Below are 14,077 nucleotides of genomic sequence, written 5' to 3'. Positions count from 1 at the left end.
CTTTCTGTTCTTCATGTTCATCATGAAAATACATTTTCAATTCCAGAACCTAAGAAGCCACCTGTGTTTGATCAGCACCTTACTCCAGTAACAGCGATCGAAGGAGAATTTGTGCAACTCAGCTGTCATGTCCGGGGATCTGAGCCAATTCGGATCCAGTGGTTGAAGGCTGGCAGGGAAATGAAGCCTTCCGACAGATGCAGCTTCAGTTTTGCTAGTGGGACAGCTGTGCTGGAACTCAAGAATGTAGTTAAAGCAGATTCGGGAGATTATGTGTGCAAAGCTTCCAACATGGCTGGAAGTGACACTTCCAAATCAAAAGTAACCATTAAAGGTACAGACAACCTTGAAAACAATATGCAAATCAAGCCAACCACTGCTCTCATTTATTTGATGATTTTAATGTAAATCTGAATGGAATTAGACTTTTAGAAATAGCAGTTATTGATCATCTGCAATTGGTACCCTTCTAATTATACCAGAAGCATTAGGTAATGTAATGGAAGCAATATCAGCACAAATTCTCTGAAATTACCCTAAGTACACACACCCTACTTCTTGAACCTCTTTTTAGCATATTCAAGAGTATAATTAGTGAGGTTCCAAAAATGATGCTATGCTGATGAGATAGAAAGTAGTTTGATGTCATAGCCATATAGGAAATCTATAATATAAAGCCATGCCTAGAAATACAAGATTTGATCTACTAATGATTGTAGTCCAACCTTCAGTAGCTATCACTGGAATAAATGTCTGTAAAATAACTTTGTCTTGGGCTGGGATTCTGGCTCAGGGGTAGAGCACTCTGCCTTGTATGTGTGAGGTCCTGGGTTCAATCCTTGGCACCACCTAAAAATAAATAAATTAAATAAAGGTATTATGTCCAATTACAACTAAAAAATAAATATTAAAAAAATAGCTTCATCTTCTATAACCCATTCTCATATATGTCTTACAGTAAGGAAATCTTGCAGTACATGACTTTTGTGACATGGCCAAACCTCTACTGCTTATTTTATGTAGGAGAATATTTATTATAGTTTTAAGGGAGATGTAATAACAAAATATGTAAACTTTTTTTTTCAGAAAAACCAGCTGCAGCCCCAGCAGCTAAGAAGGCAGCAGTAGATGGAAAACTCTTTTTCGTATCAGAACCTCAGAGTATCAGAGTCGTTGAAAGTAAGTGCTTCATGAAAAGTACATCTTCCCCAATCTTGTGCTTTTGCTACCCATTTCATTTCAGAAGAACCAATTTGGGATAATCAAATGCTTTTATAAATTTTTTTTTCGTTATTCCTTAGAAACCACTGCAACATTCATTGCAAAAGTTGGAGGTGATCCAATCCCAAATGTTAAATGGACAAAAGGGAAGTGGAGACAACTGAACCAAGGAGGTCGCATTTTCATCCACCAAAAAGGCGATGAGGCAAAACTGGAGATTAGAGACACCACAAAAACGGATTCTGGACTCTATCGATGCGTTGCATTTAACAAACATGGTGAAATTGAAAGTAATGTTAACCTACAGGTGGATGAAAGGAAGAAACAGGAGAAGATTGAAGGTGATCTTAGAGCAATCCTGAAAAAGTAAGTCCAATAAAGGATAGTGCACAGAAATTATTTATACACACAGGAATATCTCAAGAAGCATGGACCATCCACTTCAAGGTTGAGATTCTTAAGGCAGTTGAATAGAAACAGAGAAGCAAATACACAACATTTGAATGGAAATTAGTGGTTTGTTAGAATCTATTCCTGAATTATGAGAAAGTTCTTAAGAATGAGGTACATTTTAAAGCTTTTAAAGAAAAGGAAATGGTCTATAGAGAAGTCCAAGTGTATTATGTGTCTAAGTATGAAATTTTTGTTTCTATTCATGATTTCTTATGTTACAAATGATTTTTCTAGATCAATAATTTAAAACATTTTTCAGATTTATCAAGAATTTCAAGACAATTTATGTTTGAACATAATTATTGAATTAATCAGCACCCAATTTCCACACATCTTTTCCATGATATGTTATATTAACCCTTTATTAATTTTTTTCCATTGCTCTTATTATTTTTGTGTATATTTTAATTCTTTAAATAGGCTCTGGTTTAAAAATTTATAGAAATACTCTGTTATTCTTTTGTTTCTTAAAAAAAATCTTTGTTCAAATTTTTATGCTTTGTAACAACAGTCCCATCTTAAGCCACTCCATTTCTAAACCCTCTTTATTACTATTATTATTTCAATCACATGCTAAAAAGTAATCATTCTTGAAGGGAGAATATACAAGTTTTCCTTTTTTTGAAAGGGGAAAAGTGAAGACATTCATAATCTTTGAATTATGGCAGACAATTTAAGCTTAATAGAAGACAAGTGATTTGTATTTGTTTTCTATTTCTTATTTAGGACTCCCACCTTAAAGAAAGTATCTGGAGAGGAAGAAGAAATTGATATCATGGAACTTCTCAAAAATGTTGATCCTAAAGAGTATGAAAAATATGCCCGCATGTATGGAATCACTGACTTCCGAGGTCTCCTTCAAGCATTTGAACTGCTAAAACAAAGTCAGGAAGAAGAGACACATAGATTGGTATGACCCTTTGTATGTAGCTCCTCCTGAAAAATATACATTAGAAACAGCTAACAAACATATCCCCTTTAAATTATCAGAACCCTACAGTTATAGCAAATTATTTAATATAGCCCAAAGAGCATCAAGAATGGAAGTTGAACATGCATCCTATAATTTAAATTTTGTTTCATAAGTAATACTTTTATTTTATTTTTTTGCCTCTTCAGGAAATCGAGGAAATAGAGAAGTCAGAGAAGGAAGAAAAAGAGTTTGAGGAACTTGTATCATTTATTCAACAAAGGCTGACCCAGACAGAGGTAAAATGAACTATGCTGATAATATAGTTAGAAAAGAGTGTTGTGAATGATAAGTGACTAACCCATTTAATTCTTTATTCTCCTAGCCTGTCACTCTGATCAAGGATATTGAAAATCAGACTGTTTTGAAAGATAATGATGCTGTCTTTGAAATTGACATTAAGATTAATTATCCAGAAATCAAGCTGTCCTGGTACAAAGGGACTGAAAAACTGGAACCCAGTGATAAATTTGAAATAACCATTGATGGTGACCGACACATCCTAAGAGTCAAGAACTGTCAACTTAAAGATCAGGGCAATTACAGACTGGTTTGTGGTCCACATATTGCAAGTGCCAAACTAACTGTAATAGGTGAGTTAGAAAAAGATCTCTAAATACAAAGGGGAATGAAGGGAAGTGAGGGGGGTGATGTGAATAGGAAAGACAGTAGAATGAATCAGACATAACTTTCCTATGTTCATATATGAACAAATGACCAGTGAAACTCACATCATGTTCAACCACAATAAGCTGCACTCCTTGTATGTATAATATATCAAAATACATTATACTGTCATGTATATCTGAAAAGAATAAATAAAAAAGAAAGAATAGTGTAGGCCAGTGAAGGATAGAAAACAAAAGCTTCTTAAGTTCCAGATCTCTAGCTAATTATAATTTATAGTTCATCTGGCTTCTTCTCACTTTTGGAATAGGAAAATTTTCATTGCAACTTTTTACCTTTATTTGAAAAAATAGTAAAATTTTCTAATTCCCTAAAATAAAAATAAAATGTTAATCTGCATTGTTAAAATAAAGAGCTATAAAGATTTCTGAGATTAAATTAGTGTTAAGCACATCTGCATGTGATATTGAACATAATGAATATTGTATCGAAAACAGAGCCTGCTTGGGAACGGCACCTTCAGGATGTTACTTTGAAAGAAGGCCAGACTTGCACCATGACATGCCAATTTTCTGTGCCAAATGTAAAATCCGAATGGTTCAAAAATGGCAGAATCCTTAAACCTCAAGGTAGAGTGAAAACAGAAGTGGAACACAAAGTCCATAAACTGACCATTGCAGATGTCCGAGCAGAAGACCAGGGTCAATACGCCTGCAAACATGGAGACCTTGAAACTTCAGCAGAGCTCAGAATTGAAGGTGAGTGGAAGACTGTGGAAGGAGTTACTCTGTATGGTATAGGGCAGTATCCAATGTGCAGGACTCCTGCTACCCTGTCATCGGACATACCTCAAAGGGCTTGTGTATTCTCATTCCCACCATACATACTCAAGAGTGTTGACTTCCATTTCAAAATTCATACAAATTAAAAGAGAAAGATGTCCACAAGTGCCAGTTCTTTCTCATGTTTCTTTTAGACGAGAAGCAAATTTTAATCTAGACTGAAACATGACACTCAAAGGTTATTTCTGTTTAAAGTCTAAATTTCATAATTCTCATATCAGTGATTCTGATTCCTAGAAAGAAATCTTGGAGAAGATAAGTGTCATGGAATCTAAAGAATCCTGGCTAAGAATTGATATTTTGTTTATAGGACACAATGTTATTTTATCCATATAAATTTTTATAGATCAAATCAGAAACATATATGATGCTATTAAGTAGTTATTTTTTCAACAATGTTTGCTTCATTTGAGGATCATATTCCAACTTTCTGAGTCTCTGAAGTTGAATGAAATCTCAAAATTTAAGAGCAATAATATTTATTTCATAGTTATTAAATTGTAAGCATTTTACAAAAACACCCTCAAACTCCACTGAGAAAAAAAATCTATTATAATAATAGTATCTATGTCCATCTGTTGGTGATCTTCTTTGTTGAAAATAATTATATGACATCTTATTTACATAAACATTTCTATTTTTCTGACTTACTTGACAATGAATATCAATGCCTGGTTGTATTTTAAAATTTAAAAGTTTTTAAAAGTTTTTCAAATTAAAGGGTCCAGTTGAATGTGCTAATGTCATTTTTTAAATGATTAAGTATTTTAAATATAATTTTTCAATGAAGATAGCTCACCAGAGTACTATGTATAGTAAGAGGCTCATGATAATGTTACACGTGTGATTCCAGATTTCCAGATAAAATTTTTGAGAAGGACCCTCTCCACTCCAGGATGTTCTTCTAAAAACCACTATTTCTATCCTCAGTGGGTTGATTCCTTTGTATCTGCCCATATATATTTAGAAAGCACATTTCCAAACTCTAAAAAGAATTCTTTTAAATTTGGAAGTACAGATTTCTTATTGAGTTGAAATTATCTCACAGGGAAAGTTATACATGTGAGATTGTGAATAGCAAAAATTATTTCAGTAAGGTAAGAAAGAATTCCTCAGAGGAATAAATTATAGAATAAAATCAAATTTATCTTCTATTTATAAGTCTCCCATCTCCCTAATATTTTTGAAATGAACTTTTGGTTTATAATCTCTCTATAGCATTTCCTCCATATAAATATTTTAAGGACTCTTAGGGATTTCCTTATAGTCTCCTACATTGATCCTATAGAAATGCACTGAGGAATTGGGATGATTTTTATTGACACAGAAGAGCATTTTGTTCTTGTTTTACATTTTTGGCTTTCTTCTACTATTTCACAATTGTATAAAAAGATGGAGATTTTAAATATTGAATAAAAAGCACAGTATAAAAGGGACTCCACTCTACACAATCTAACTTTGAATTCACTTTGTGTTTAAACAGCTGAGCCAATTCAGTTTACAAAGCGCATACAAAACATCGTCGTGAGTGAGCATCAGTCTGCCACCTTCGAGTGTGAGGTGTCCTTTGATGATGCCATCGTAACATGGTACAAAGGACCAACAGAACTGACCGAGAGCCAGAAATACAACTTTAGGAATGATGGTCGCTGCCATTACATGACCATCCACAATGTGACCCCAGATGATGAAGGTAATTTCGTTGAAAGTGAATATGTAATTCAAACCTCATCTGTTTTATATATTTCCACTCCTGAATACACTTTCACTCTATAATTTTATGTAGAATACCTTTTTTTAGAATACAAGTAGAAGTAAAGATAGCTAGATATTTAACTAAAGAGGAGTCATTTGGAAGGTACCAGAAAACTCAAGTTTCATGATTCTTCTCTCTAGGTGTCTATTCAGTAATTGCTCGACTAGAGCCAAGAGGTGAAGCAAGAAGCACAGCAGAGCTCTACTTAACAACTAAAGGTGAAAGCATCAAATTAATAACCCTGTTGCAATCTCTGAAACAAATACCCCACCCAGAAAATTCTAAATGCAAAATTCCATTTTTTTTTTCTTTTGTAGAAATCAAACTTGAGCTGAAGCCTCCTGGTAAGTTTTATTTTTTAAAATCAATCCTTGCTTACAATAAGTCCAGGATAATTTTGCAAAAAAACAGAAGCCAAACAAAAATGCATAAAATATCATCTCTCTTTTCAGTAAAATATTATTCAGAAAATAATTGTCAACAAAGTAATAAAATGTTAAACTTTTTTAATTTGGGAAATTAGAGATAACAAAGTCTCATTCGGATAATATCCAGGATCATTTGCAAAAAGAACACTAATGTTTGATTGCACTGTTGGAAATGCCTAATAATCAAATATATCTTAGTTAACTAATAAATACCAATATTCTCAGTTCCTCTGTGCTTATCATTACATGTCCCTTTACAGATATTCCTGACTCCAGAGTTCCAATCCCAACCATGCCTATCAGAGCAGTACCACCAGAAGGTAAGACCCAGAAAGCACCTCCGTGTCTAGGCTAGTTTGGAGCAGCAACATTCTACCACTAGGAAATGACCAATGCCCAAACTGCAGCAGAATCACAATGCACACTTCCTGTCATAGTATTCACAGTGCAATTACAAAAACATCAAAGCAAGTGTAGTTATAAATATATGCTAGTTCTATTTGTGCTGATTGATAAATTGGAACTATAATAACTTTGAGGTACTGAAAGAAATGCATGAGACTTTTTATTATATATCACATGAAACAGGAAATGAAAATAAATTACTGATGATGACATTTATATTCTTCAGAAATCCCTCCTGTGGTTGCTCCTCCTATTCCTCTTTTACTACCAACACCTGAAGAAAAGAAACCACCAGCAAAACGTATTGAAGGTATTATATGTCAACCACTTCAATGTCAAAATACAGAATTTCACCATAACTGGCACTGAAAATGTTGCTTACTATAACACTTCTCCCTCTCGTGGTCAAGATATGAAATTGCCTTTGAAATTTAATTATTTCAAGTAGTAACTGACAAAATGTATAAAACATTTGTTTAAAACCCTGAAAATCATTAGACAAACCAAACATTATCCTTAGCATTAAAATATTTTGTCTTAATGGAATTACTTAAACATTAATGGAAATTAATTTGTTTCATATTTTCCAATTATGTGTAACAAACAACAGAAAGGAAACCATTTTCTTATGCAGCTTATAAGGAAAAAAGTGCTACTTTATAGTCAAATTGCAAATTATGGTTTGGGGTTTTTTTCTCAGTTTTAATGCTAACTACTCTTTAAAGTCCACTGTTTACAAATATCTGATTTAAGGGCTGGGAAATAGCTTAGTGGTAGAACATTCACCTGATGTGTGCAAGGCCCTAGGTTCAATCTCCAGCACCCTCCCCCCAACACACACACACTATGATTTAGAAGTCTTTACATATTTGACTTGACTTTTTGTTTTGGTTTTTGGTACCTAAGGCATGAGCTCTAAATATACCATGAAATCACCCATTTCATCCATTTTATGTATTAAAAACTTAAGAAATTATACTCTTTGTATGCCAAGGCTACTAAACTAAGACAACACATTCCCTGGGACTTTCTAGAGTTACAGTTTAGAATTGCTGCCAGATTTTTCTCAGCATGATCAGAAACAAAATTTTACATGTCAAAGTCCTATTTTTCCATGACCGGGCCACAACTACTATACTACTTTCAAGGATTTGACATGTTAGTCTCGTAAAACTCACTATAAATGATATCTAATGCTTGAGCTACTTTTAGCCACTCAAAGGAAATTCAGTTTAAAAAATTCTATCTTATGACTAATACAATCTCTTAAGAGAAACTTTTTTTTTTTTTACAATTTACATAAACATAGTTGAATATATTTCATTTACTAGTAGTACTAAGGAGAAACAAGAATCAAAAAATCATAAATTATATTTCATTCATATTTCTGTGGTCAAAAATAATCATTATTTTAATGAATGATTTGTTCCTTGAATGATAGTGTCAACATGGCTAAGTTTGAGCACCCACCATGAAACCTGAGAGGTTAATTAATATTTTAAAAATTAAAGGAGAGTTATCGATTCATGAACACTGGAGGCCATGATCCAGTGCTCTTAGGAACCATGATCAAGGTATAACTGTGCAACACAAAGAAAAAGTCACAGACATGTATCATACAGAGGACTTCAATCTCAATAATCCACTTACTTTCTTCCTTATAAAAGATTGGGTGTTTATACCTACATGAAAGAAAGATGAACATATGTACCTTTTCCATTTATAATATTACTTAGATCCATTACCCATGTTTTGAAAACTTCAATCAGGAACAAAACCAGTGAAGATACAAGATCACAGTACATATTCTGTCTCCCTCCAAAACATTTTTTTTTTTTTTGCTTACAAATCCAAGATTTTTTGAGACAAGCATGTTACACTAATGTTCAGACTCTCTGGGTATTGTCAACATATGAAAAACTGAGACATTTCGATAAGCTTCTTAATTCCCTGAGACCATTCTACTTTATATCTGACGTCTATCTGAATTTTATTTTTTTTTTAGTGACTAAAAAGGCTGTGAAGAAAGATACCAAAAAAGTTGTTGCAAAGCCCAAGGAAGAAGCACCACCACCTAAAGGTATTATAATTAATTAATCAAAAAGCAGTCGTAATGTTTTTCTCTTGCCTCAAAAATTTGAATCCTAAATAAGGAGAGGTGGACAAAGAATAAGACTCTGAAGTCACAAAGTGAGACTTCTCTCTTAATCCTCCTCTCCAGTCTTCCTGTGCCTGCCCACCCACAGCACTCAATAGCAACACCAAACAGTGCTTGTTCTCTCCGGCTCGTGGTTTGAAGGAGACCTTGCACTGAAATCCCTCAGCTGGACTTGACCAAGTCCTCCCAAAAGAAGCTCAAAGGCTGGTCCCACCCAACTGAAGATCCTCCCTGGTTTACAAATGTCAATAATACAGAGACTGTATTAGTCATAAGACAGGATTTTTTTAAACTGAAATACTTTCTTGAAGGAAAAGCAATCAAATCACTTTAATGCATCCTAATAGGTACTGAAGAGGACATTTACATAACTTAATTTGAATAGTTTTAACCCATTTGACTAAGATTAAAGTACAGCACCTCCTCAAAGAAGGAGAATACAGGAGCACAAGGCATTCATCACTCAGATTTTTCTGAGTGATCACTTGTGAATGTTGTGGAATAAGAAGTTAAAAAGCCTTCAGATGTTTCATGAACATATGAAGCACTGGACGTATCAAACACCCCTTTTGTATTTGGTATAAATTTAAATTATTTTAGATTTAAGTCTAAATTAGAGCCAGACTTCAGTCTCTGTGGTGCTTTTTTGTTAATCTGGCATGGTATAGCATATCTAATGAGCTAGACCTGGAAACCATAAAGGTCTGTAATGATTCCTGGTAAGTGTGGTGTATTAGTAGCCATTACACCATACAAATGATTAATAATAATGCACAAAATTAGGGAATGTTAAACAATACATAATCTAAAAATAAACATGAATTTTATGTTTTTGAAGTCCCAGAGGTTCCCAAGAAGCCTCCGCCTCCTACTACCTTAATTCCAGCAAAAGGTAAATAAAAAGAAATTGTTATTCCATTTATTCCTAAGATTTGCATTTCTCTTTATTCTTATTTTTCAATACTATGCTTCTAGCATATTGTAAACTTGTAGAATTTAATCTGCCATTAAAATTAACATTAGAAATAATGACAATTTCAGCCAATTTATGGACCAATCCAGCTGTCTGGTAACAGAAAAACAGATAATGTGGTGTATGTGTGTGTATGTGGTGAACTTTTACTCAGTCATAAAGAAGAATGAAATTATGTCATTTGCTTATAAATAGATAGAACTGGAGGACATCGTGCCAATTGAAATAAGTCAGATTCAGACAATCAAGGGCCAAATGCTAGAAGCTAGCAGTGGGGAGGGGTAGGGAGGTTAAAAAAGATATCTCATAAAAATAGAAGGAATACCAGTAGAATACAGGAGGAGGGTCAAGAGAGAGAGAGGAGGGAAGTGCATAGGGAAGTTCTGGGAATGAAATCTACCAAATCATGCTATGTCTATGTGTGGATATACCAAAGTGAATCCCACTTTATATATATAATTATAAAGTAGTGATTTTAAAATAATAACCCTAGAAGGGAGACCAGTAGAACAAGGGGATCGGGGGAAGGGAGGTAGAAAGGAAAAGGGAAGATTGTGGAGAATAAAATTGATCAAATTATGTGCATATATGAATATGGCATAATGAATCCCACTATTATGTATATTTACAATGCACCAATACAAATAAAAATAATCTTAAAATGAAATAATGGCTATTCCATACTGCTCCCTATCCCAGGAAAAGAAACCCAGTTACACATTCAGCTCCTTTGTGCAGTGGCCAAAGGGAGAAAAGCAGTGAGGGACAGAAGGAAGGGCTCTTAGTTGCAGTTAATACAAACGTTAAGGATTACATAAATAATGCTAGTCTTAAAATTCTTTTAAAATCTGTTATACAAAACAACTATTTGGCTTGTTTGCAAATTCTAAATATTGTCTTTATTAAACTAATGGGTCATAATTGATGGTAAAATAATGTAGGTTCAAAAAGAAACGCATTTGCAAGAATAATTGAAACTTTAAATAAAGATTAATTGCAGAAACATTAAATATAAATTCCATTAAATTATCAACTGGAGTTCCCATAAAACATGGAAGAGGTATGCATATGATATTATTTATTGAGTCCATATTTTTGATACTGGAAAACCCCCTCAAGAGTAGAGTATATCTCAATACTTTCTGTCGTGTATCATAGTTCATAAAAATAGATTACCAATGCAGAGAAAAATATTTTATCAATATAAATGCTGACATGTAGGGTAGTTGATAATGTTTGACTATGTAGATTTTCATTTAATAAAGCAGTTGGATGGATATAATTAATATGCTACTATTATCTTTATTTATTTATTTTTATTTTAGCTCCAGAAATTATTGATGTATCCTCTAAGGCTGAAGAAGTAAAAATAATGACCATCTCCAGGAAGAAAGAGGTTCAGCAAGAAAAACAAGCTGTGTATGAGAAAAAGGCAGTCTACGAGGAGAAGAGACTTTTCATAGAGTCTGTGGAAGAGCCCTATGATGAATTGGAAGTGGAGCCCTACACAGAGCCCTTTGAAGAACCCTATTACGAAGAACCAGATGAAGACTACGAAGAGATCCAGGTAGAAGCTAAGAGGCAAGTTCACGAGGAATGGGAAGAAGATTTTGAAGAAGGGCAAGAATACTATGAAAGGGAAGAAGGTTATGATGAAGGGGAGGAAGATTGGGAAGAGACTTACCAAGAGCGAGAAGTCATTCAAGTTCAAAAGGAGGTTTATGAAGGTATGTGTAAATTGGGCACTCTTTTCCTCTTTTTTACTCAGCTCATTGTATTTTCAGTGCTACGTGAATGTGCAATGATCACTTAGATTTCTTAAGATCAGAAATCTTTGAAAACTTCATCTTTAAAACAGGCATATCCTTTGAATTACGATCATGACATTATAGGCTGAATCAATTAGTCCTGTTTTCAAGCTCCAAGTGCTGTTTTCCAGGGCAGAACTTCCAACTTGCACTGTGTTGCTGTATCTCTTCTTGATTTTGCTTTGAAATCAGCACTGAGTCATGTCAGCAATATGCTACCTAACCTGATTATCTTCACAATTATGTATGGCTTTTATCTCATTTGTAATTAATACTATTATAACTTAATGACTTAAGTCTCCCCACTTATCCTGTGTTTTTATTAAAGAATCACATGAGAGAAAAATTCCAGCAAAAGTGCCTGAAAAGAAAGAAGCACCGCCTCCTAAAGGTAGGTAACTGAAATTATTTAAATAGATCAGAGCATCAACATCATTATCATGGCTTGTATGGCAAAGATGTATGAATCACCAGTTCAATCCAATAGGCACAACTTCTTCTCTAAGCTTTATTGTGTTAGTGATTTTTTTAATAATTTATGTCTAATTCATTCAATGAAACAGATGATAAAAAGAATGTTTTGATAAATTTAAAATAAATACAACCAACATAATTTAAGCACAGAAACTTGTGCTTAAGGTTCAGAGCACCAAACCTGCCTCTCTCTTTAAAAAATAATGCATAGATATGCATATATACATATGTGTGTGTGTGTAGAGAGAGTTTTAGTAGAAATTCTAAAAGTACTGCAATTTCTTTAAAATGCTTGCAGTTGTAAAGAAGCCAGTAGTTGAAAAAGTTGAAAAGACTTCTCGAAGAGTGGAGGAAGCAAAAGTTCAAGTCACCAAAGGTATTATCATTTAAAACATTTCTAGCATCATGTACACCAGGAATCTGTTTACTGATGTACTCATGTTAGTTCTTTATATAATCATCTAAACTAAGGTACTTTTAAATTTTTGCCAAAGCAATATCTTTCACAATACAAATATATTTGTACATATTTTTAAAGTACCCGAAGTTTCAAAGAAGATTGTTCCACAAAAACCTTCCCGGACTCCAGTACAGGAAGAAATTATTGAAGTGAAAGGTACACATCTTTGTCTTTCAGCTACCAGTTTTAAGCATTTTTAGTTTTGCATATGGATATGTGTACATATATTGCTAGATAACTCACAAGTCATTTCCAAAATAGCACATTTTTTATATAACACATTTTTATATAATTGTACATGTGCATAATTTAAATAATATCATCCTCTATTTCTGCTTTTAGTTTTGCTTAAAAATTACATTTTAATTTAAGGAAGGTTTGTGTTTAATGAGTAGTTTTCTAACTTTAATATGCAATATATTCCATTGCATATAATATTCCCCATCCTCTCATTTATATGAATAGACCCTAATGGATTTAGAAAAATACTGTGTTGTATGTGAAGAAGTTGTGTCTATTTGATTCTTAATAATATTTGAAAGGCTGCATAGTTTGTATGTTGCTCTAAATCAAAACATGATTTGTTTCCTTGTTGAAGCTAAATTTATTCTCAAATGCTCATATTAACCCATTCAATCCATGTCCAAAGACCTAAATATAATGTAATATCTATATGTTTCATCTGATGTCTTGTCCTAGAAAAAGAAAATACTAATGTGAAATACTCTCTTTAAAGTGCCAGCCGTGCATACAAAGAAGATGGTCATTTCAGAAGAAAAGATGTTCTTTGCTTCTCACACAGAGGAGGAGGTGTCAGTCACAGGTATAAGTCAAATTTGAACTTGGGGTTCAAATGGAAGAATCTTAAATGGATGTTTATTCTTCTTATTTAATTTGTGATCTTGTAGGCCTTTCTGTCCTCTTGTAACTCTGTCACCCTTTTTGTTTTCATTTGTCTGTTTTAATTTATTTCCATGTTCTTTGTAATTTATTTCCATGTTCTTTGTAAACTGCGATTGCCACTCTCAACATGGCATGTCAGTAATTAAAACATACGGTTTTTTTAAAGTTCCGGAGGTGCAAAAGAAAACTGTCACTGAAGAGAAAATTCAAGTTGCTGTTTCCAAAAAGATTGAGCCACCACCTAAAGGTATTAGTACTTCATGTTAAGTTTGAGATCTTTTCAAAGTTGGTATAAACCCCATAGTGTACACACAACCATAATAATAATGAATATTATAATATTCAATAACTGTACACAGGACACAATGGGGGATGGGAACCCCACAGGAGAGGAACAAAAAACACGAGGCTGCTCCCTGCTTCAGGAAGCTCGTAATCTAATGACCAGGCACTTCAGATGTGGCAGAGCTAGCTCACACTCGGCCTGTGGTTAAATTTTTAGGAAGTTTTCAGTCAGTGGGTTTCTATCACCATTATTAAAAATTAAATTCTATAAATGTACAATTAAATAAATTCAAAGCATATTAATAGATACTTAA

General features: G+C 33.5%; 1 protein-coding gene across 1 annotated transcript in view; it reads left to right on the top strand.

Annotated features, from left to right (window-relative positions):
- Positions 1 to 14,077, top strand: part of Ttn (titin) — a 263,368-nt gene that overhangs the window by 94,395 nt on the left and 154,896 nt on the right. Inside the window, exons 97-116 of the mRNA XM_078017672.1 lie at positions 47 to 334; positions 1,087 to 1,179; positions 1,302 to 1,587; positions 2,401 to 2,584; positions 2,794 to 2,883; positions 2,970 to 3,237; positions 3,769 to 4,029; positions 5,597 to 5,806; positions 6,010 to 6,087; positions 6,187 to 6,213; positions 6,558 to 6,617; positions 6,929 to 7,012; positions 8,708 to 8,782; positions 9,705 to 9,752; positions 11,159 to 11,560; positions 11,970 to 12,032; positions 12,414 to 12,491; positions 12,654 to 12,731; positions 13,312 to 13,398; positions 13,645 to 13,725. Of these exons, the coding sequence (XP_077873798.1) occupies positions 47 to 334; positions 1,087 to 1,179; positions 1,302 to 1,587; positions 2,401 to 2,584; positions 2,794 to 2,883; positions 2,970 to 3,237; positions 3,769 to 4,029; positions 5,597 to 5,806; positions 6,010 to 6,087; positions 6,187 to 6,213; positions 6,558 to 6,617; positions 6,929 to 7,012; positions 8,708 to 8,782; positions 9,705 to 9,752; positions 11,159 to 11,560; positions 11,970 to 12,032; positions 12,414 to 12,491; positions 12,654 to 12,731; positions 13,312 to 13,398; positions 13,645 to 13,725 (2,841 nt within the window). The remainder of the gene's footprint in view (positions 1 to 46; positions 335 to 1,086; positions 1,180 to 1,301; positions 1,588 to 2,400; positions 2,585 to 2,793; positions 2,884 to 2,969; positions 3,238 to 3,768; positions 4,030 to 5,596; positions 5,807 to 6,009; positions 6,088 to 6,186; positions 6,214 to 6,557; positions 6,618 to 6,928; positions 7,013 to 8,707; positions 8,783 to 9,704; positions 9,753 to 11,158; positions 11,561 to 11,969; positions 12,033 to 12,413; positions 12,492 to 12,653; positions 12,732 to 13,311; positions 13,399 to 13,644; positions 13,726 to 14,077) is intronic.

The sequence above is a fragment of the Ictidomys tridecemlineatus genome, chromosome 7, assembly GCF_052094955.1.
Source record: "Ictidomys tridecemlineatus isolate mIctTri1 chromosome 7, mIctTri1.hap1, whole genome shotgun sequence".
NCBI lineage: Eukaryota > Metazoa > Chordata > Mammalia > Rodentia > Sciuridae > Ictidomys > Ictidomys tridecemlineatus.
Note: the sequence above shows the minus strand (reverse complement) of the source record. Positions and strands in the feature narration are given on the sequence as shown.